Below are 24,571 nucleotides of genomic sequence, written 5' to 3'. Positions count from 1 at the left end.
TAATATTATGAGGAAATTTTTTTAGCAAACAGGTGAAATATTACCCAAAAAAATCAATTTCTAGTTGTAATATTATGAGACACACAAAACAAATGAAGTTGTAATTTTCAGTGAATTAGGTTGACGGGAGAAAGTTAATAATAAAGTGACTATATTGTGGAATAAAGTAATAATTCCAAGAAAAAAATTACAGAGAGAAGGATTTAGTTCTGTAACAAGAAAAAAAAAGTTCAAATTTTACAAGAATAAACAATAAATATATCAGGAAAAATAATGTAATTTCTGTAGCAGAGAGTTGAAATTTTAAAGAATTTTTTTTTCTTAAAGGGGGAAAAGGTTATAATATGTGAATAAAGTCAAAATATTCTGGGAATTAAGTTATAGTAATAAATATAATAAAGTTAAATTATTATAAAGTAATAATTATGATATATCAACATTTAGTTTGTAAAAAATGTATATATAGTATATATAATATAAATATACATAAAAATACAAAATAATAAATAAAAAAAATAATATTAGGAAAGCAGGAAGTGAACAAATGTAACAGTTACTGATTGTAAACTGATTGTACTGATTAAAGAAGTTATTTTTGGAAAATGGAGCAGGGGGAAAAGGTTATAATATTATGTGAATAAAGTCGAAATATTCTGGGAATAAAGTTATAGTAATAATTATAATAAAGTTAATATAATAATTATGATATATCAACATTTATTTTGTAAAAATAAAAAAATGTATATATATATATATTATATAAATATACATAAAAATACAAAATTAAAAAAAAAATATTAGGAAAGCAGGAAGTGAACAAATGTAACAGTTACTGATTGTAAACTGATTGTACTGATTAAAGAAAATAAAGTTATTTTTGGAAAATGGAGCAGGGGGAAAAGGTTATAATATTATGTGAATAAAGTGGAAATATTCTGGGAATAAAGTTATCGTATTAAGAAAAGAAAATTTACTAAGATACTTTCTTGAAAATATATAACTTCTTAGTATATTTACAAATATTTTTATTTATTTAAATATTAAAGTTGTCCTTGCCTATTTGATAGTTTTCTCTCTCCCGCTTCTTATTTTAACGGAAGGCGCGTTACATGGTTTCATACATTTTGAAATGTGCTCTTCAATGAGGAGAAAATTGCACTCTTTTCATCAGAGTTGAAAAAATGGTACAATGCCGTGGTTCCTGCTAACATGGCCGTCCAAGGGAAACGTGCTGTTGATTTCAGTCAACTGCAGCCCGCTCTTATCTGCAACTATTTGCTTTCTTGTGTTTGCAGCCTTTGAGTATGGCTTCTTGCTACAAATAAATGAGGAAGCCGCTCTTGAAGCGGCACTGAATGACTACCTAACCACTCGCAGTTACCTGGCTGGTTTCAGCCCCTCGCAGGTTGACCAGAAAGCCTTTAAGCTCCTCCACAGACCCCCAGACCCCCAGCATGTCCACGCTCTGCGTTGGCACAGACATATAACAGCCCTGCAGCAGGACCTGAGCCCGCAAAGCAGCAGTGAGTAGACGGGTGAAGACCTGATTATGGCTAGTCTGTGAAACCAGCCAGGATGCTGAGGTCCTCCGTGCAGGAAAAGTGGCTAGCGGCTAGCGGCTAGTCGTCCCCGCTTCAGACGCCAGCATGAACAAAGGCATCGCTTCTTTCGCTTTCATTGTTAGTCACATGCATGCTTGCGTCTTCAGCCATGTTGGTGTAGACTTTCTCACCCAGACCAGGGTACCCAGGTATGCTTTGACAGAGTGAAGAAATAATATCCATAATTGCGACATGCATACTTCAATGAGGTTGTATTTTTATTTATTGTTTTTCTTTGTCATCTTGTGCTGTGTGCATGCTGCAATGTTGTCGTGTCTTTTTGTGTTTTCATCGAAGCACGGCCTGATCTGTTTTGTCTGGATACATTTTTCACCCTTTTATGTTGCTCGGACATTGAATCGGTCATCACGTCTCACCGTGGTGTATCACCAGGAAGCAAATCTACACAACGAGCGCATATACCGCTTGTCTATTACGGATAATTCTCTTTTGTTGTTTTCAAGGGAAGAAATAACAACGAAAAAACATTAAAGTCATCACTCGTTGATGGCGTTTAATTGGTTCCAGACATGAAAAAAAACTGTTTACGTAGTTTTTAACATCATTAAAGCCCTCTGGACATGAACTAACACCCCTATAGTCATATAGTCACATTTACACTTCATATATTTTGGAATTATTATTTATTATACCTTTATTTACCCAGGCAAGCAAATTCTTATTTACAAGAAATGAGGCTGATCTAATTACTGCATGTGCCCCCCCCCCTCTTGTTTAATGCTTTGACTATTTGGTTTCAGGGAAAGGAAGGCGGGTGCAGCCTCAGTGGTCTCCACCAGCTGGAACAGATGTTCCCCAACTCCGACTCTACAACAGTCTCACCAGAGCGAAGGTATGGAGGATGAAAGAGAACAATCTTTGGGTCTGGCTGCTAAAATTTCGACTGAAAAGCTAAGATGTGCTGCAATGTTTATTTTGTTAAAAAAAAAAAAAAAATATATATATATATATATATATATATATATATATATATATATATATATATATAATGTGTGTATATATATATATATATACGTATATATATATATTATTTTATTTTGTATTAATTTATATTATATATATATATATATATATAGTTTATTTTGTAATTATTTATATATATTGTATAAATATATATAAAAATACAAATTAATAAATAAAAAAATTAACTATATTATATAGTATTATATTTATTAGTAATATTATTTATATTATATATATTATATAATAGAGTCAAAATATTCTGGGAATAAAGTTATAGTGATAATTATAATAAAGTTAATATAATTATGATATATCAACATTTATTTTGTAAAAATATATATATTATATAAAAATACAAAATAATAAATTTTAAAAATTAATTATTTTAGGAAAGCAGGAAGTGAACAAATGTAAGAGTTAGTGATTGTAAAAGTACCAGATGGAGGGGTAGGATTTAATAAGCTTTGCTTCTTCCTACTCCTTTTGGACATGTGGAACTGGGAACTGATTATGGGATGCATTCAATTGGAATCTGATGCATGTTCAAATGAAATTAAACCATGACCATATTTCATATTTAATTTCATAGCAACTGTCATGCAAATGCAGTGAATTACATATAATCTTTGTACAGGGTTGTCAATAATACCCATTTTTGTTATTGGTCCACCATTGGGCCGTCCCCCAGATAAAGATATTTTAACGTCCGTCTTCTGAAATATTCCAGGAGCCATTTGTTCCTCAGAATGGGAACAAGGTCACGTGGTACAGCTGTGGACCGACGGTGTACGATGCCTCCCACATGGGACATGCCAGGTAAAGTCACGCACCTTCATAGTAGTGCAACACGCCTCTCATTGTTGCCCTTTTCTCCTCCAGATCATACATCTCCTTCGATATTCTACGGAGGATTCTCAGGGACTACTTCATGTATGATGTCTTCTACTGCATGAACATCACCGACATCGATGACAAAGTGAGAAGCTGGACTTTGGGTTTGGGATTCATTAGACACAGTACTATCCTCGACGGCGGAGGTGTGGTTAGCACGCACGCCTCACAGCTGGGAGACCCGAGTTCGATTCCGCCCTGGGCCATCTCTGTGTGGAGTTTGCATGTTCTCCCCGTGCATGCGTGGGTTTTCTCCGGGTACTCCAGTTTCCTCCCACATTCCAAAAACATGCTAGGTTAATTAGCCACTCCAAAGTGTCCATAGGTATGAATGTGAGTGTGAATGGTTGTTTGTCTATATGTGCCCTGGGATTGGCTGGCCACCAGTCCAGAGTGGACCCCTGCCTCTTGCCCCAAGACAGCTGGGATAGGTTCCAGCAACCCCGCAACCCTTGTGAGGATAAATAGTAGAAAATGAATGAATGAATGAATTTGGGCCGCATGGTGCATGAGTGGTTAGCACGCTGGTCTCACAGCTAGGAGATCCAAGTTCAATTCCACCCTCGGCCATCTCTGTGTGGAGTTTGCATGTTCTCCCCGTGCATGCGTGGGTTTTCTCCGGGTACTCCGGTTTCCTCCCACGTTCCAAAAACATGCTAGGTTAATTGGTTGAAGACAGCTGGGATAGGCTCCAGCACCCCCGCGACCCTCATGATGATAAGCAGTAGAAAATGAATGAATGTTCAAAATGACGGGACTCGTACAGTAAAATACATTTCAATAAGTTCAGTGGACACACATTAATTATTTTTTAAAGTATTTTTTTCTCTTTAATATTGTATTTATTTTAGGGCTGTCAAAGTGAACGCGTCAATGACACGTTATCGGAAGTTACCCCTACTTATTATAGATTTAAAAAAAAACATATTTCTATCTGCGATTAATTTTGAGTTAACTATGGACAAAATGTGATTAATCACGATCAAATATTTTAATCGATTGACAGCCCTAATTTATTTTAGTTATTTATGTTTACACGTAGGCCCGAGTTCAACCACTAAGCGCTAACCACTCGCACGCCGTGCAGCCCATTTCCCCAACTTATTATAGATAAAAACTCACTTCTATCTGCAATTAATTGTGAGTTAACTATGGACAAATTGTGATTAATCACAATCAAATATTTTAATCGATTCATTTTCTACCGCTTTTCCTCACAAGGGTCGCGGGGGTGCTGTCTTGGGGCGAGAGGCGGGGTACACCCTGGACTGGTGGCCAGCCAATCACAGGGCACATATAGACAAACAACCATTCACACTCACATTCATACCTATGGACAATTTGGAGTCAACAATTAACCTAGCATGTTTTTGGAATGTGGGAGGAAACCGGAGTACCCGGAAACCGGAAAACCCACGCATGCACGGGGAGAACATGCAAACTCCACACAGAGATGGCCGAGGGTGGAATCGAACCCTGGTCTCCTAGCTGTGGTAAATCCTGTCCCGAATGTGTCAGGGGCTTCACATAGTGTATTAAGTCACTAACGAATGCATTTTTCATCTGTATCAGATCATTAAAAGGGCACGTCAGAATTATCTTCTGGACCAGTACAAAGAGAAGCAACCCAAAGCTGCTCAGATACTACAGGACGTGCTGACCGCCCGAGTGGTGAGACCTTCACGGGTTTTTTTTTTGTTTTTTTTTAAATGAAAATTCAAGTCATTGCACAACCGAGGAGATCTAACAATGGCTTCCCCTGCTTACTTGCAATCCTCACAGCCATTTCGGGCCCGTTTGACCTCGACCACAGACCCGGATAAGAAGCAAATGCTAGAAAAGCTCGACGTCGCCATCAGCGCCGCTCTGCAGCCTCTGCAGGCAGCCATGGACAGCAAAGCAGCAGATGAAGTGGTGGGACCTCTGGCCCAAGTGAGTTAGTAAATATACTTACAACCACAAATGTATAAAGAGCTTCACTTGAAATATCAGACTATATGGAGTAGTTACTTGTTTGTCTATACAGTATGAGCCCTCTGATTGGCTGGCAACCAGCATCCCATAATCAGTTCCCAGTTCCACATGTCCAAAAGGAGTAGGAAGAAGCAAAGCTTATTAAATCCTACCCCTCCATCTGGTACTTTTACAATCACTAACTCTTACATTTGTTCACTTCCTGCTTTCTTAACATAGTTTCTTCACCCCCCCCATACCAAAGTACAAGGTGATATGGCCATGCAATGACATAATGGTTACCATAGTAACATAGTATCCTACCCCTCCATCTGGTACTTTTACAATCACTAACTGTTACATTTGTTCACTTCCTGCTTTCTTAACATAGTTTCTTCACCCCCCCATACCAAAGTACAAGGTGATATGGCCATGCAATGACGTAATGGTTACCATAGTAACATAGTATCCTACCCCTCCATCTGGTACTTTTACAATCAGTAACTGTTACATTTGTTCACTTCCTGCTTTCCTAATATAGTTTAAGTATTTTTTTTAACTATCATTTTTTTTTTAATTTTTAATTTTTGTCACATACCGACGTACAAGGTGATATGAGCATCCAATGACATAATGGTTACCATAGTAACATAGTATCCTACCCCTCCATCTGGTACTTTTACAATCAGTAACTGTTACATTTGTTCACTTCCTGCTTTCCTAATATAGTTTAAGTATTTTTTTTAACCTATAATTTTTTTTTTTGTCACATACCGACATACGAGGTGATATGAGCATCCAATGACATAATGGTTACCATAGTAACATAGTATCCTATCCCTCCATCTGGTACTTTTACAATCAGTAACTGTTACATTTGTTCACTTCCTGCTTTCCTAATATAGTTTAAGTATTTTTTTTAACTATCATTTTTTTTTTAATTTTTTGTCACATACTGACGTACAAGGTGATATGAGCATCCAATGCCATAATGGTTACCATAGTAACATAGTATCCTATCCCTCCATCTGGTACTTTTACAATCAGTAACTGTTACATTTGTTCACTTCCTGCTTTCCTAATATAGTTTAAGTATTTTTTTAACTATAATTTTTTTTTTGTCACATACCTACGTACGAGGTGATATGAGCATCTAATGCTATAATGGTTACCATAGTTACCCTGAGATCATATTTCTCCTCTCTTGTAGAGAAGTATTGGATGACATTTTTAGCTAATTGCTTATTTTGTAGCCTTACATATTATTTTAGCTGTTTGAAGATGAACTATATCATTAAGTTGAAGTATTTACTGTTTGGCTAGTTTGACTTTTTAGAAGTCAGTATTTTTGGTAATGTGTGTTTTTCATGTTTTTTACTCTAGCGACTACTGGATGATTCCAAGGACTTGCTGTCTGACTGGCTGGATGGTCAGTTTGGAAGTGAAGTGACGGACAATTCCATCTTCTCAATTCTGCCTAAATATTGGGAGGGGGAATACCATAAAGACATGGAGGCCTTGAATGTAAGTAGCGGAAGAGGGTAAAAATGGGTCATATCCACAAACGTTACAGTGGCTGTTTTGTTCATTTCTAAAAACAGCGAATGAATCCACCTAGACCAGGGGTGGGCAAACTACGGCCCGGGGGCCACATCCGGCCCGCCAAGTGTTTGAATATGGCCCGCCTGTTCTTTCCAAAGTATTTCATTTAAAGTCAACATACAACCTGGCATCATGGCTTGATCAATTTCGTTATTTGATGTGGTCTGTTGTTTACAAATGCTCCTGAAAAAATGGACACAAGTACATAATAATAATAATAATAATAATAATAATAATAATAATAATAATAATAATAATAATAATAATAAACCAGTCCAGGGTGTACCCTGCCTCTCGCCCGAAGACAGCTGGGATAGGCTCCAGCACCCCCGCGACCCTCGTGAGGATAAGCGGTAGAAAATGAATGAATGAATGAATATTGGTACATGTTTGTATATTTCACAGTTATATCTTTTCAATCGACTCCAAATTGTCCATAGGTATGAATGTGAGTGTGAATGGTTGTTTGTCTATATGTGCCCTGTGATTGGCTGGCCACCAGTCCAGGGTGTACCCCGCCTCTCGCCCGAAGACAGCTGGGATAGGCTCCAGCACCCCTGCAACCCTCGTGAGGAAAAAGCGGTAGAAAATGAATGAATGAATATCTTTTCAATGTTAGGTTGCTGTGTGATGAGTTTAGTGTTATTTGTAAGATGACAACGTGAGTCAGAGTGTTATATACTATAATGACCTAGATAGGTAGAAAATGAATGAATAATAATAATAATTTTAATTTATAACGCACTTTACATCAAATAAATAATCTCAAATTGCACATATAGCAGATTGCATGACACTTTTACGTGTAAAATATGTGTAAAAATATACCTGTACAAATGGACGGTTACGTGTAAAATACTATATAGTCCGGCCCCCCCGTCAATTTTGTTAAATCAATGCGGCCCGCGAGTCAAAAAGTATGCCCACCCCTGACCTCGACAGCAAATAGTTGAATTTGAATCAATACTCCTATTAAATAATAATCACTCCAATTGTATATCGGGGGTGTCCAAACTTTTTCCAGGAAGGATGCAAGTGCCACTTATATGCCGAGTTTATACATCTTCAATATACAAGAAAAAAACTGCATCCCAGCTTTGTTGATTACTGAGAAACTAGTGCAAGATACTGCAACTATTACATGTTATCATCCGTGTACGTGTTCATGCATGATCACAGCATGGATATCAAACTATAAAACGTTGTTAAACGGTCAATTTTTTAAGGGGCTTCATCGTGGAAATAGATGTATCCCAATGACAGCATTGTTAGCTAGCTCATATTAACTCATTTTCTTGTGTTAGAATGCACAGAAAAAGGGAAATAAATATGTGTTCATGTATTGCTAGGTACATCTAAAGGTACAAATACTGTATAATGATAACAACAACAATAGCTCATAAGAGTGTAAGATTTTATGTAAGAGCATAAAAAGCTGATATTTTTTTCCCCATTTTCTTTTTTTGTTGTGTTCTTCCCATTTATTTAAAATATAACTTTTTCCCAAACATAATTTCCAAAAATACAACTTAATTTTTCTTTTGTATGTTTCTCATATTACGACTTTTGTTCTTTAATATTTCAACTCTGTTACTTGTCGACTTTATTTTTCCGGTTTCCTCCCACATTCCAAAAATATGCTAGGTTCATTAGCGACTCCAAATTGTCCATAGGTATGAATGTGAGTGTGAATGGTTGTTTGTCTATATGTGCCCTGTGATTGGCTGGCCACCAGTCCAGGGTGTACCCCGCCTCTCGCCCCAAGACAGCTGGGATAGGCTCCAGCACCCCCGCGCCCCTGGTTAGGATAAGCTGTAGAAAATGAATGAATGAATATTAGGTGGTTATTGCAATTTTTTTTGGTTAATTTTCCAACTATTCAAATCAAATTTCTTCTTGTAAATGTTCTTCTCATCATTATGACTTTATTCCCATTTTTGACTTCATTCTTGCAACTTTGTCCGCAACGTTTTGTCAGCTGGCGCTGATGATTTAGTGTAACAAACAGCAACGGAATATTAACGATAACGATGAAGAAAAAATACCAAAAACAAATGAAATAAAGATTCGTAATGAATTTGTATTTGAAGAGGGAAACTAGTACTTGATCCCCAAGCTTGGTGGAGGAAGCCTAGTCAGGCATTTCCTGTAGTTGGCGTTGGCGTAGATGTCCGTGTGTTTCATATCTTAATGAGTTATTAGTTTTTATTCATATACTCTATAACAGGGGTGCTCCCACTTTTTCAGCATGCGAGCTACTTTTAAAATGAGCGAGTCAAAATGATCTACCCACTACAAAAATGCAAAACATCTATTTATTTTCAAATGTATTGAGGATTATTTGTACGTACAATGTATGTTGATGTACCTTACATAACCAAATGAGCCAATATTGCAAAACACACATAATTAACTATTAACATTTTTTGTAATTACCTGAGTTTACTTTGATGACTTGCACTGAATTGAACCAGCCAGGGATGCATAGTCCGGACAGTAGCTGCTGATAGCCAGCCTCAAGCACACTTCCAAATGTTTATCAGTCATGGATAATATCCGTATCATAATATCCGTATAATATTCCATATCCGTATGGAAGTGATATGTTTTTTGCCTTTTTACTTGGTCCAGCTCCTTCACTCATTTTAGTGACCATAAACTTTAGCGAGGGCTTTAAAATCTAACGCAATTCGCCGACTAGCTTAGCACTTTGCATCGTTGTTTACGCATGAGCGGTGACCTAAAGGTCAAAATTCAGTTGTCATCTGACTGGTTGTCCTGTATGTCAATCAAGTAACGGGGATGGATGATAGGCTGACATCGTAAGTTCTGCTGCACTTAGAGACGTTGTTTGATTTGATTGGTCGCCCGAAGGGCAACATTCAGTTGTCATCTGAATGGCTGCCCTGTATGTCAATCAAGTGACGGCATTGATGCTGGGATGATATTTTTTTAATGTCACGCCGCGATCGGCCAGCGATCGACCAGTACCACCTCCGCGATCGACCGGTAGCTCGCGATCGACTTAATGAGCACCCCTGCTCTATAACCTAAAATGAGCTTCCTGATTTTTCCAGGTTCTTCCTCCTGATGTCCTGACCCGTGTCAGTGAATACGTACCAGAGATTGTGGAGTTTGTGAAGAAGATCGTCTCAAACGGCTACGGGTAAAGGACTAGTGACTCTTCCACACGTATTACCACCGGTAATCTCACTATTACTTCAAATTATGTTTTTGTTTTTTTTTCAGATATGAATCCAATGGTTCCGTTTACTTTAACACTGCAAAGTTTGATGCCAGCGCGCAGCACTCGTATGCCAAACTGGTGCCAGAAGCAGTTGGAGATCAGAAGGCCTTGGAGGAAGGAGAAGGTGCATGAGTGCATGTTTGTTTCTTTCTTTCGGCTTTATCGCCGTTACGGAGTCTCCACAGCAGATATTTCATCTGCGTACTGATTTTGAAACTTTTCACTATAAACCAAAAATATGCATATTTCAGCTCATTTTACATACATTTTATGCCAAATGTAAACAGTTTCAGTCTTCATAACCATCATAGACATAGTCCTGTTTGTTTTGTGTTTCTTGTCTCGATGTAATGTTACCGGAATGTTCGCTTAGACCAGGGGTCAGCAACCCGCGGCTCCAGAGCCGCATGTGGCTCTCCAGCCTCTTTGTTGCGGCTCCCTTTGCAATGCTTGAATATTTTTTAGCACCCGTGTGGTGAAAATGCACGTCTTTGTTATGAGTTTACAAAAATCCAACTTTGTGTGAGACCATGAATGCATCCTGACTGAGTTCTGACTGGTGACTGAATGAGCAGACAGGATGCTATCCAGTTCTCTCTGACAGGTTAACATGAAGGGAAATGAGTAATACTTTGAGTTATTTGAGTTATTAATTATTATTAATGAGTTATTTGACGATTCTAAAAAATAAATTAGAGCTCATTTAAAAACAAAAGTTTATCTCCAGTACTAGCAAGAGTACTCCAACTCGTCTTTTTTTTCCCCTCCAATGTTGTTTTAAACATACAACGTTTTGCGGCTCCAGGCTATTTTTCTTTAGTGGGCAAGTGGGTGAAATGGCTCTTTTCATAGTAAAGGTTGCCGACCCCTGGCTTAGACACACAAGCACCAGAGTTGATCACTGCAACAACAGACTGGAACCATCTCACAACAGACACAATAATCAATAATAAACACCAGGTACTTTTTTTGCAGGCGTAAACCCACGCAAAATTAAAAATCAGCTTTGAACCCCCCCTGACTTCACTTCCTGTCCACCTCCCACTTAGCTCCCCTAACAGAGAAAACATTTACAGTCTTAGTTATGTCTCAAATTACTTATTTTCTCTTATGGCTACAATATTCGGCTAATGTAAACGTGACTATAGGGGTGTTATGCCATGTCTGGAGGGCTCTAATAATGTTAAAACCCACATTTAGAAGGTAAACAAATTTTCCATGGTCTTAACTTTCATCTATAAATCAGGAATCTTACTTAGCATAAGCTCACTTCTCACACGGTTACCATAGAGACGTTCATGTTTTCATTGATATATTTTCCTTTTTTTTTTTTGTTTTTTTTAGGTGATTTGAGCATTTCTGCTGACAGATTGAGTGAGAAAAAATCCCCCAATGACTTTGCCTTGTGGAAGGCGTCAAAGCCTGGAGAGCCTTCGTGGGATTCTCCATGGGGGAAGGTGAGAGTTGAAATCCAAATTGGGTGCAATATTGACTTTGACTGATTGCTTGATTGACACGCTTGACGCCTTTCAAAATGTGCAAGGTCGACGGCGGTCGTCGTGCGGTCATTCCTTGCCATTTGGTTATTGGTTATGAAATCATGCTGTTTAACGCTATAGTAACGCTAACATCTATATTACGTCTTATTTATGACTTAAATTGCTTATTTTGCCGCACGGTGTACAAGTGGTTAGCATGTTGGCCACACAGTCAGGAGATCGGGGAGACTTGTGTTTGAATCGCCACTTGGTCATCCCCGTGTGGAGTTTACATGTTGTGGAAAAACATGCATGTTAGGTTAGTTGTGGAGTGTAAAGGTGATTATAGGGGTGTTATTTCATATCTAGAGGGCTCTAATTTTAAAAGACATATTTAGAAGATTTTAAACATGTTTTGGCTGCACGGCGGTAGAGTGGTTAGCACACGGACCTCACAGCTAGGAGACCAGGGTTCAATTCCACCCTCGGCCATCTCTGTGTGGAGTTTGCATGTTTTCTCCGGGTACTCCGGTTTTCCTCCCACATTCCTAAAACATGCTAGGTTAATTGGCGACTCCAAATTGTCCATAGGTATGAATGTGAGTGTGAATGGTTGTTTGTCTATATATGTGCCCTGTGTTTTCAGTGCTGGAACTGTGAAAATATTGAAAGATTCCACATGTAACTGACAAACGCTTGGTTTCTTTGTAACAGGGAAGGCCTGGCTGGCATATTGAATGCTCTGCCATGGCTGGCTCCATTTTGGGAGAGTCTATGGACATCCACGGTGGGGGGTTCGACCTCAGATTCCCCCATCATGACAACGAGCTGGCTCAGTCAGAGGTACAAAAGTGCAAACTTGAGTGCAAAAGTTCATTACTACTGTATTTTCTGGACTATAAGTCGTACTTTTTTTTCATAGGTTGGCTGTTACTACCACTTATAAATGAAAAAGTGTTTATGTTACATAAACACTGGACACCTTTTGTGTTCATGTTTATGTTTTGTGTAGCTGAATAAGCATTGTGTTAGCATATCTTACACCTATTCAGCCTGTTCTATATTATTTTATTGTTAGAACTTGCCTTCCAAGATGACGTAATGTCTATTTTAGTCATGTAGTTAAAATAAATTACCTTCAAAAAATGTGACTTATACACCAGCGTGACTTATTTATGTTTTTTTCTACCTAATTAAGCATTTTTGGCCTTGTTCGACTTATACTCCGGAGCGACTTATAGTCCAGAAAATACGGTAATTCGTACACAATTTCTTTCCCCTCACAGGCTTTCTTCGAGAACGATCACTGGGTCCGCTACTTCCTGCACACCGGTCACCTTACCATTGCAGGATGCAAGATGTCTAAATCTCTGAAGAACTTCATCACCATTAAAGAGGCCTTGGCAAAAAATACAGGTAAGCCTTCTGGTTCTGGTCTGTGTAAAAAATAAAAATAAAAAATAAAAGTTTTTTTACAAAAAGTGATTTCAAGATTTTCTTTTAATGTTGTGACTTTATTTTTTACCCAAAAATACAATTAAAATTTGTTTTCTTTGTTTATTTTTATTTTTTTAATATTGTCATATTGTGTTTTTTCTTCAATATTTAAACTCTTTGCTAGTAAAATTAATATTTTACCTCGTATTACATGTTTGATCTTGTAAGAATACATTTTTTTTCTCAATATTTTAACTTTATTCTGGTAAAATTATAGCTGATTACATTTTTGTTGTTTTTCTAAAATAATTCCAATTATTCCAACTGTCTTATTTTAAATTTTCGTCTTTTTTTTTTTTTAAACTTGATTATTTACATTTTGAGAATTTACCGCGGCCCAATAAAAATCACTCATTTGCCCTGGAAATCAATAAGTAATCATATAATTTGTATTGAATAATTGAAGAATTATTTTAATGATGTCTGATGCGGAATATAAGTTTTCACTGCTGTTGGATCATCTTGTTTTTACTATTTATTATTATGCCTCCATGCAACACACCATGCACACTCACACAATTTGAGCTAATCATTTCAACAATATGTACAATTGAGAGAGAGGCCTTTTGTAATATTTTATAAAATGTATATATCATATTTTCTGATATATGTCTAATGTAATTTTTTGGAATATTGCATTTATAATTCTGATTACATAACATTGAACACTGATTACATTCATTTTCAACTTTTCCTGTTTTTTTTTTTTGTTTTTTTTTTTGTCCCAGCCCGCCAGCTCCGTCTAGCTTTCTTGATGCACTCGTGGAAAGATACCCTTGACTACTCCCCCAACACCATGGAGTCTGCAGTTCAGTACGAGAAGTTCCTCAACGTATGTGACGCGTCTTGGGGGTGGGGAGGAAAAAAAATATATATGTCATCATCCTAAATCCTGTACCTGTAATATATTGTCTTTTCTTTTTTGTCCAACAGGAATTCTTCTTGAATGTGAAGGACATTTTACGTGCTCCTACGGACGCCACCGGCCAGTTTGAGAAGTGGGAGGGAGCAGAGGTGGAGCTTAACAACGGGTAGGTGAGACGCCATGGGCGAACCTGGGCCTTCAAATGAATGAAGAGCTACTTGAAAAGTGGTTAGGAGCTACTGCTAGCTCATGGGCTGCTGTTTGGAGACCCCCCCAGACTCACCGCGTATGAACTCAAAGAGCGGTAATGTTGGCGATGCTGGTGTAGCGGAGCTCCGGAGAAGCGTGCTGCTCCACCTTGCCTGCCTGAGGAGGAGCACTCATTGTCGGGCACACTCTGTCAGAGGCACCACTGGTTCCACCATTGGTAGTGGAAATTTTTTTTTTGTGGTACTACTTGCGTTCCGGACATCTGTGAGCTTGTAATTTGCATGCATGCATTTAAGACGGTCCCTGTATGCGCACTATATAATGCTACACAGATAACTACTTACACATGCTAACAAAATCTTCTACAAAAGAGCGTAGCAGACACAGGAGGAGGTCAGGGGTACCCTGGCACGCCCATATAAGGAAGCCCACGGCTCACGTCATTATCTTAAACGTTGCTATCGTTTAACATGCGAATACAACATTCCAACGACATTTATAGGTCAGAAAAGTGAAAAAAAAAAAAAAAGCACGATAACCCCCTCGAAATGAAAAGCCGTTGTCCACGTTCTCCAGCTTCTACGTGAAGAAGTCGGCCGTCCACGAGGCTCTGTGTGACAACATGGACACCCGCACAGCCATGGAGGAGATGAGGCAGCTGGTCGGCCAGAGCAACAGCTACATCGCCGGCAAGAAGAGCAGCAGGCTGAGACCCAACCGTATGCTAACGGGGAGCATCGCCGTGTATCTCACCAACATGCTCAAGGTGAGAACATTATTTTTTTTTTTCCTCATTGTACAGAAATGTACATCAGATGTTTCACCATGACGTTGCTGTTGTTTTGTAGATATTCGGCGCCATCGACGGATCGGAGTCTGTTGGTTTCCCCGTGGGAGGACAAGGACAGAATGTTGATGTAAGAAACAACCCGATATGATATGAAGCCAATATAGATATAATATAGAACAGTGCCCTGTAGTCATTAATGACATTATTAGCCACGTTTACATGAGTTTTTTTCTTTCCGAATGACTTTTCCAAAAGCAATGGTATACATGGAAAGGAATATTCCAAACTCTGGTCTACATGCGCCGCTATAATCAAGCAGAATAGTCAATGGGGCATGCCCAGTAAAACGTAAACATCAACATCACAGGATACCGATCTTTTCACTTTTTGGAATAACTCCCATATTGCCAGTTTTTCCTTCGTCCAGTCTTGAATGATGTTGTTTCTGTTCCGTTTGCTAGCTGGAGAGCACGGTGATGCCGTACCTCAAGGTCCTCTCGGAGTTCCGAGAGCAAGTGCGACAAATTGCCAGACAGCAGAAGGGTAAGACACACACACACACACACACACACACACATGTGCGGATTCAAGCAAGAACTTGAAAAACAGTCCACGAAAACCTGCCAACATGTTCTATACTAAATTGTTTTGATCATAAAATACAGTAAAAAAAAAGGACAAATTATGTCTTTTTTCAAGGATTTTTCTTTCTTTAACATAAGAGTACCATCTCCTTGAACGTGATATTCATAACAACTCACAAATATTTCTTCTTCACCTTATCTAGTCATGGACTTGCTACAGCTCTGCGACGTTGTCCGCAATGATACATTACCAGAACTTGGTGTCCGACTGGAGGATCATGAAGGTAACATCCCATCCTTGTCACGTCACGCTCACTAATCAGCATTTATGGACAGTATTTTGTTTGCAGTAACTCTCCTTTGGTACTGTAAGCCCACAATATGGCCACGTTTTTGGAGTAAGCCTGGGTGGGAAGGAGAAAACCCATGCTTGTGTTTTGACTGTGCGTTGCAGGACTGCCAACCGTGGTGAAACTGGTGGACAAGGAGACCTTAATGAAAGAAAGGGATGAGAAGAAGAAGGTAAGGAGGTGTGGTGTGCTAGTATTTGTTTGGTTTTCCAGGTGAAATTCAGGAATATCGGACAATATTATCAGATATATCAAGATCTATTGATATCTGTGCATGAGTATTATTATTAATATATTATTATATTTATTTATATTTATTATCAAATATTTTAGTCGTTTTAAGTAGTAGTTAACATTATTAGAGCCCTCTAGACATGAAATAACACCCCTATGCTCACTTTTACACTCGTCTTACCCAATACGGTAGACATTAATTCGTTCATTTTCTACCACTTATCCTCACGAGGGTTGCGGGGGTGCTGGAGCCTATCCCAGCTGTCTTGGGGCGAGAGGCGGGGTACACCCTGGACTGGTGGCCAGCCAATCACAGGACACATATAGACAAACAACCATTCACATTCATACCTATGGACATAAATCAAATATTTTAGTCGTTTTAAGTAGTAGTTAACATTATTAGAGCCCTCTAGACATGAAATAACACCCCTATGCTCACATTTACACTCGTCTTACCCAATACGGTAGACGTTCATTTTTCTACCGCTTATCCTCACGATGGTTGCGGGTGTGCTGGAGCCTATCCCAGCTGTCTTGGGGCGAGAGGCAGGGTACACCCTGGACTGGTGGCCAGCCAATCACAGGGCACATATAGACAAACAACCATTCACACTCACATTCATACCTATGGACAATTTGGAGTGGCTAATTAACCTAGCATGTTTTTGGAATGTGGGAGGAAACCGGAGTACCCGGAGAAAACCCACGCATGCACGGGGAGAACATGCAAACTCCACACAGAGATGGCCGAGGGTGGGATCGAACTCGGGTCTCTTAGCAGTGAGGCCTCTCGTGCTAACCACTCAACCGCTGTGCAGCCCCAAAGTGGTATTTATTTATAAATTGTGTATTTTCATAGTCAAAGCATACATAGAAAACTGGTTTACAATCTTCTAAATATGGGTTTTAACACGATTAGAGCCCTCTCGACATGACGTAACACCCCTATAGTCACATTTTATTTACACCATTTTATTAAAAACAAAAAAAAAACTTAAAACAGACATTCACAACATTTTTTTCAAGCATACAATATGAGCGTCTGCCAGTGGTTGCGTATATCCGTTGCAAATGTATCAATTTATGCATGGTTGGTGTTCATAACTGCTTCTTTCCAACACAACATTATTGTTGTTTTTTGCAGCAGGAGGAAGAGAAGCAAAGGAAGAAAGAGGAGGCAGCCAGGAAGAAAGAAGAACAGGAGGTCAGAGTTGAGCTAAGCTAAGCTAATTCATCTTTGATAATTCCTGTTTCCTTCATTTTTTTTTTTTTTGCTTTTATGTTTCAGATGGCAAAACTTGCCAAAATGAAGATCCCGCCATGTGAAATGTTTCTCGCGGAAACGGACAAATACTCCAAATTTGATGAATCGGTAAGACATCGTATTGCTATCTTGAATGAATCAATCTATACAATATCTGTATTTGATAGAACATTGTGTTCTGCGTCCTTGTGGTGTATTAGAGTCATGTATGGTCTTAGCTACAACGGTCCTGTTTAGCTCACCCCAATGTGTTCTGTGTTCTGATTGGCTGGAGACCATTGTCACTCAATCTCGCAGCTAGCGATCATACATTTTGAAGAAAAGGCAAGAAGTTAAGCAGAAGAATCTGGCGTTGATGGAGTACGACGAGGATCTTTTTAACAAGGATACAGAAACGCTACAGCGTAATATCCGGAAATGTTCATATCTGAAGGCTGGCTGATAATGAAGCAAAACATATTAACAGCTACTTAGCTCACAGGAAGCAATACGTAAAGCTAGGAGAACACACGTCTATATTAGGAAAGCAGGAAGTGAACAAATGTAAGATCACACATGTCCATCTGTCCCCAGGGTTTCCCCACTCACGACGCCGAAGGGAAGGAGCTCAGCAAAGGACAAGCAAAGAAGCTGCGCAAGCTTTTTGAGACGCAAGAGAAGTTGCACAACGAGTATCTCATGAGCCAAAATGGCAACTAAGCCCCGCCCTTTACATTCTTCACGCCCTGAAATCCATCCATGGACCCCAGGTTAAGAACCCCCTCCTTGGACTGCCTCCCCACGCTGACCTACCATGAAAACATCATGTTTCTAGATACAAATGCAATAAAAATAAAACTTTGACGTCTCTATACAGAAATCGGGGCAGTACATGTTCATAATATTCATGTTGGTTATTGTTTCTTTGTCTCCAGAAACAAGAATATATCTATTTTTTTTTCTTTCTCGTGATTTTCTGATAGTTTTACCATCCATTCCTCACTAGAAATAAATCATTTAGTTGCTTTGGTGTGATTTAATGTACCGGTGTTTAGTAATTGTTGTAAAATGACCCATGTAATAATAATAATAATAATAATAATAATAATAATAATAAGCAGTGTTGTTAAAATCAATAATAAATACATCAACCATTGTCTTTGTATCATCATCATCATTAAAAAGGGGGTCAGAGTATAATATAGTGTACTTCAGAGTAGAATGCAGAGTATATTGAAGGTAAATCATATATCAATAATGTACATTATATATAAAGGTCAATTAGAACACATGAGTCATCATTGCCTAGGTCACGTGACATGCTGTAAAAGGAGCGGGGTGGGTGGACCTCGTGGCCCAGGTGGTTCGGATCCCCACCAGTGATGGGAAACTTGACTCCTTTTACCGATTCGAGTTCTTATGTCGACTTACGAGTCACTCAATCGGGTACCCGATTCTCACGATTCACCAGACTACATCAATTTGCACATGCGCAGAAATGTCCCTCCTGACGGGTACCCGTGAGTCCCAGTTCGGTATTTTGAAAAAAAAGGCAAACTTTGAACGTCTCGTTCAACACTCGCACAACGCACATATCTCCTCGTTCTTATATAGTCATGAAACAATTCATGAAAAGTTGCTAAATAATTTGACGATCTTTAAATGTTTCAAATAAAAAGCCCACCACAATTTTTTTTTTATTGCGACCATCAAAATTGAAATATGAACGCTTGGTTATTTGCGATAAGTGTTTACACGTTTGTCATATGAGTACCTTTCACTTCCGGCTTTTAACCAATCCGAAGCGGCCTATTGGATCATTGTCCAATCACATTTGACTCCCTTGTATTTGAATGCTGCTCATGCGCCCTTGGAAGGTACACTTGTGGCTTTCGGTGGTCATCTTTCGTTGGTGTTTGCGGCTGCAACTGCTGGAGATTCTCCCAATTTGAGCCCTTTGCTGCTTTTAAATCGAATCATGTCGTCTGTGTATGCTCCTGCTGCGGTGAGTGTCTTTTACGTGGTTCGCTTTCTGACCTAGCTAGCTTATATCGAACCGTGAAAAGTTTGTCCCGTCACGAGCTTTGCTTGAAATTGTTTGTTTGTCAGATGATTCCCGCCGCTGAGAATCAAATCAAAGGTAAAAGCACCGTTGGGTCACGGAGGGCTGCCCTAGGAGAGATTACAAACTGTCCTGGGACAGCAGCAGCAGCAGCAGTCGTCACGAAGGTAAGTAATATTTCTTGACCTCCATAGTACGACGGTGTGTGTTTAAATCTTTAACTTGGACCCACGTGACTGGCCATTGTAGGTTGAGTGCGCGCCCTGAAAGTCTCAGTCAAAACGCTAGGGGCGCTGTTTTGCATGATTTTGGTTAATGGTAATGGTTTTATTTCATTTCAACATGCATCAGATTACCATTGAATGCATCCCATAATCAGTTCCCAGTTCCACATGTCCAAAAGGAGTAGGAAGAAGCAAAGCTTATTAAATCCTACCCCTCCATCTGGTACTTTTACAATCAGTAACTGTTACATTTGTTCACTTCCTGCTTTCCTAATATAGTTTTTTTATTTTTTTATTGTATTTTTGTCACATACGGAAGTACTCGGTGATATGAGCATCCAATGCCATAATGGGTACCATAGTAAGTGTCTATATAGATATATAGATATAGATATAGATATAGAGATATAGCTATAGCTCACATCATGACTGACTCTTCATCCTTGTATTTAGCAAACGTCAACTGCTTGTATTGTTTCTTGAATTGGCTCATCGTTGTGCATTGTTTGATTCCCTTACTCAATGCGTTCCATAGTTTGATTCCACATACTGAAATGCTATGCTAATGCTAACGTAGTCCTAGCATAGAAGTGTTTCAAATGTACTTCTTCCCTGAGATCATATTTCTCCTCTCTTGTAGAAAAGTATTGGATGACATTTTTAGCTAATTGGTTATTTTTAGCTTTATGCATTATTTTAGCTGTTTTGAATATGAACTATATCAGCAAGTTGAATATTTGTGTTTTTTTTTTTAGAAATAAGGAATTAGTATGTTCTTTGTAGGCGGCATTATGAATTATCCTTACTGGCCTTTTTTGCAGTACATTTAGCCAGTGAAGATTGCTTTTATAGTTATTAGCCCATATTTCCACACCATAAGTAAGATATGGTAGAACCAGAGACCGTTGTGCGTGGTGACTCTCGTATTCAGATTGATTAATTGCCTGAAACCATTATCCAACTACACATTTTGTCTCTTCCAGAAGGTGCAGACCAGAGCCGGTAGAGCCCAGAAAGCTAAAGTTCAGCCAATCCAGGTCCAGGCTCCAGCAGAGCCACTTCCTCCAGTTCCAGAAGCGGAAGCCGACGTGTCCATGAAGGAGGAAGAGGAGCAGGACCTGTGCCGAGCTTTCTCGGCTGGATTGCTCCCCGTGGAGGATGTTGACAAGGATGATGGTGACATGCCGCAGCTCTGCGCCGAATATGTGAAGGACATCTACAGATATCTCCACCAGCTGGAGGTCACGACCCCCCCCACACACACACACACACACCTGTTTGACTTTACTAAATGAAGAATGATCCTGAGGTTGGCTTTGCTGCTCTTTACCAGGTGCAGCAGCCCATACACGCAAACTACATGGAAGGTTACGAAATCACGGCCCTCATGCGAGCTCTTCTCGTCGACTGGATGGTCCAGGTTCATTCCAGTTTCCAGCTGCTGCAGGAGACCTTGTACCTCTCAGTCGCCGTCCTCGATCGCTTCCTCCAGGTAGGAACATGGCAACGGTTTTATGGGCTTCAAGAGACTAGGAGTGTGGGGGGTCCGGGAGTGTGGGGGGTCCGGGAGTGTGGGGGGGCCCGACGGGAGTGTGGGGGGGCCCGACGGGAGTGTGGGGGGGCCCGACGGGAGTGTGGGGGGGCCCGACGGGAGTGTGGGGGGGCCCGACGGGAGTGTGGGGGGGCCCGACGAGAGTGTGGGGGGGCCCGACGAGAGTGTGGGGGGGCCCGACGAGAGTGTGGGGGGGCCCGACGAGAGTGTGGGGGGGCCCGACGAGAGTGTGGGGGCGCCCGACGAGAGTGTGGGGGGGCCCGACGAGAGTGTGGGGGGGCCCGACGAGAGTGTGGGGGGGCCCGACGAGAGTGTGGGGGGGCCCGACGAGAGTGTGGGGGGGCCCCGACGAGAGTGTGGGGGGGCCCCGACGAGAGTGTGGGGGGGGCCCGACGAGAGTGTGGGGGGGGCCCGACGAGAGTGTGGGCACTTGAATACCATATGCAGTCTATGATAAATGCCTAAAAATATCCATATCATACCTTTTAATATCGTGGAACAAAGTATCAATATTTTCTTACACCCCCCCCCCCCCCCGCAGGTACAGCCAGTTTCTCGCCGAAAGCTGCAGCTGGTGGGCGTGACGGCGATGCTGGTGGCCTGCAAATACGAGGAGATGCACGCCCCGGAGGTGGGAGACTTCGCCTACATCACTGACAACGCCTTCAGCAAGGCCCAGATTTTGTTGATGGAGCGCCTGGTTCTGCAGGCCCTCGGCTTTCAGCTGGGGCGTCCTCTGCCGCTGCACTTCCTCAGGAGAGCTTCAAAGGTGTCCAATGTGAGTGTGGGAAAGCGTATCGGTATCGACATTTTAAAAAAATAATGCAGATGTACTTTAAACATGTACTTGAACCCGCAGTCGGACACAGCGAGACACATGCTGGCCAAGTACCTGATGGAGCTGACTCTTATCGACTACAACATGGTGCACTATCGCCCCTCTGAGGTTGCCGCTGCGGCTCTGTGCCTTGCTCAGCTGCTGCTAAACGGACTGCCTTGGGTGAGTGGCGGTCGTCATCGTCTATCTGCTGCTTTCCGCAAAAATGAATGTTTGGGTTTCAATCGGACTAACACAGGGCGGCTGTGACTACAGATGTAACTTGCCACCAGTGTGGGATTGAGTGAATGGAAAAATACAAGCTAGCTGTTGGCTATTGCTTGCCAATTGAACTAAAATCCCTCGCCACTTGGTGCTTTTTTTTTTTTTTTTAGAATTTTGCAGCTAGTTGACCACAGCCTGAGTCAAATTACACGTAAGCTAATTGTACGCATTTTTTAAGCAAACTTCACCAAATGACCACTAGGTGGCAGTATTGTAGAAACTAAAACGGAACAAACTTTCAGTGGTAACTTGTGCATGTCTAGTCTTCTATAATTGGGTAATGGAATCCTATAGGGGTGTTATTTCATGTCTAGAGGGCTCTAACGTAAATCTTTAGGTCAAACAGGGTTTTATACGCTATTAAATATTCCATTTAGAAATTGGGATCCTAGTTTGCGTAATTCCTTTATCACAGTCGTAAGGATATTTGAGTTCTTTACTTAAATCTGTATCGGCCGATACGTGTGGGTTCGCCAATGTATTTTTCCGTCGTGTTTTGCACATGTTTGAATATTAATTTTAAAATTGATAATGCCGTTTAAGAAAGCTGTTTACATTTAAATATTTGTTTAAACTTGAGACCTGGAATATTTTCAGTCTTTTCATGTAAATTGAGGGGAAAAAATCTATCGATTGATCCCTAGTATTTAATAACGTTTGTTTTGTAGTTGACCACAGCCTGAGTCAAATTATGCATAAGCTAATTGTACACATTTTTTTATGCATAAACTTAGCCAAATGACCACTAGGTGTCAGTATTGTAGAGACAATGACCACTGTCCGAAACTAAAAGTAAAATGCTAATGTATGCATGTCTAGGCTGCTATATTTTGGTAACGGAATCCTATAGGGGTGTTATTTCATGTCTAGAGGGCTCTAACGTAAATCTTTAGGTCGGAAACTGGGTTTTATACGCTATTATTCATTTAGAAATTAGAATCCTAGTTTACGTAATTCCTTTATCACAGTCGTAAGGATAGACCGATTCATCGGCCGGTCGATATTTGAGTTCTTTACTTGATTCTGTATCGGCCGATACGTGTGTGTGTGTGTGTGTGTGTGGGTTCGCCGATGTATTTTTCCGTCGTGTTTTGCACATGTTTGAATATTTATTCATTTTTAAAATTGATAATGCTGTTTAAGAAATGTGTTCAGTTTACATTTAAATATTTGTTTAAACTTGAGACCTGGAATTTTTTTTTTTTTCATGTAAATTGAGGGGGGGGGGATCTGTATCGGCATAGGCCCGAAAAAAAAATATCGATCAATCCCTAGTATTTAATGATGTTCGTTTTGTAGTTGACCACAGCCTGAGTCAAATTATGCATAAGCTAATTGTACACATTTTTTATGCATAAACTTAGCCAAATGACCACTAGGTGGCAGTATTGTAGACAATGACCACTGTCCGAAACTAAAAGTAAAATGCTAATGTATGCATGTCTAGGCTACTATATTTTGGTAACGGAAGCCTATAGGGGTGTTATTTGATGTCTAGAGGTCTCTAATGTAAATTTTAAGTTGGAAACGGGGTTTTATACTCTAGTAAATAGTTTTAGTAATAGTAAATTTTTTTTTTGTTTTCTGTCCCTTGTCAGTCGAGCACACAGCAGCACTACTCCACGTATGACGAGGCCCACTTGAAACCCATCATGCAGCACATGGCCAAGAATGTAGTGATGGTGAACGAGGGGAAAACAAAGTTCCAGGTGAGGAACTAAACGTCCAGGTGAAGTTTTTTTTTTTAAAAATACATTTATTTTGTTTTTGCAGGCCGTCAGGAACAAGTACTCCAGCAGTAAGCTGCTGAAGATCAGTCTGATCCCTCAGCTCAAGTCCAAGCTAGTCTGCGACATGGCGGCTGCACTCTGATTCTTGAATCCTTGGCAAGAATTTGTTCCACTTGCACTTTATTTTAATGTTATTCTTTTTAATGTTTTACGACTTTTTTTTTTTAATTCCAAAGATTGCAGCTTTGTTCACAATTGTCTGCAAGTTCTATGCCACAAAGTTTGCTTTATTAAACGTCTTTGTACAGGAGATCACTAAAACCTCTTTTGTACTTCTTGAATAAGTCATTTAAAAAAAGAAGGGAGGAA

At 39.9% G+C, this 24,571-nt stretch overlaps 2 protein-coding genes across 4 annotated transcripts in view; both read left to right on the top strand.

Annotated features, from left to right (window-relative positions):
• Positions 1–18,412, top strand: part of cars1 (cysteinyl-tRNA synthetase 1) — a 30,501-nt gene extending 12,089 nt beyond the window's left edge. For 2 of the 3 annotated variants that reach the window (XM_058077634.1, XM_058077633.1), the window contains exons 2-22: positions 2,363–2,454; positions 3,313–3,401; positions 3,465–3,561; positions 5,049–5,147; positions 5,259–5,408; positions 6,813–6,953; positions 10,109–10,197; positions 10,281–10,402; positions 11,623–11,735; positions 12,471–12,599; positions 13,043–13,172; positions 13,982–14,085; positions 14,187–14,284; positions 14,905–15,094; positions 15,177–15,245; positions 15,580–15,661; positions 15,906–15,986; positions 16,157–16,224; positions 17,434–17,493; positions 17,578–17,661; positions 18,127–18,412. In XM_058077634.1, coding sequence (XP_057933617.1) covers positions 3,388–3,401; positions 3,465–3,561; positions 5,049–5,147; positions 5,259–5,408; positions 6,813–6,953; positions 10,109–10,197; positions 10,281–10,402; positions 11,623–11,735; positions 12,471–12,599; positions 13,043–13,172; positions 13,982–14,085; positions 14,187–14,284; positions 14,905–15,094; positions 15,177–15,245; positions 15,580–15,661; positions 15,906–15,986; positions 16,157–16,224; positions 17,434–17,493; positions 17,578–17,661; positions 18,127–18,252 — 2,046 coding nt within the window. In that variant the 5' untranslated portion in view covers positions 2,363–2,454; positions 3,313–3,387 and the 3' untranslated portion in view covers positions 18,253–18,412. Of the gene's footprint in view, positions 1–1,295; positions 1,524–2,362; positions 2,455–3,312; positions 3,402–3,464; positions 3,562–5,048; positions 5,148–5,258; positions 5,409–6,812; positions 6,954–10,108; positions 10,198–10,280; positions 10,403–11,622; positions 11,736–12,470; positions 12,600–13,042; positions 13,173–13,981; positions 14,086–14,186; positions 14,285–14,904; positions 15,095–15,176; positions 15,246–15,579; positions 15,662–15,905; positions 15,987–16,156; positions 16,225–17,433; positions 17,494–17,577; positions 17,662–18,126 lie in introns of all 3 variants that reach the window. The other variant, XM_058077632.1, reaches the window with a different exon arrangement.
• A 962-nt stretch (positions 18,413–19,374) lies between these two features.
• Positions 19,375–24,544, top strand: ccnb2 (cyclin B2). The gene is made up of 8 exons (XM_058078351.1): positions 19,375–19,537; positions 19,642–19,761; positions 20,802–21,059; positions 21,152–21,310; positions 21,912–22,148; positions 22,230–22,370; positions 24,071–24,181; positions 24,246–24,544. Exons 1-8 carry the CDS (start codon positions 19,511–19,513, stop codon positions 24,342–24,344), a joined length of 1,152 nt encoding a protein of 383 aa, XP_057934334.1. The 5' UTR covers positions 19,375–19,510; the 3' UTR covers positions 24,345–24,544.
• The last annotated feature ends 27 nt before the right edge of the window (positions 24,545–24,571 follow it).

The sequence above is a fragment of the Doryrhamphus excisus genome, chromosome 7 (assembly GCF_030265055.1).
Source record: "Doryrhamphus excisus isolate RoL2022-K1 chromosome 7, RoL_Dexc_1.0, whole genome shotgun sequence".
NCBI lineage: Eukaryota > Metazoa > Chordata > Actinopteri > Syngnathiformes > Syngnathidae > Doryrhamphus > Doryrhamphus excisus.
Note: the sequence above shows the minus strand (reverse complement) of the source record. Positions and strands in the feature narration are given on the sequence as shown.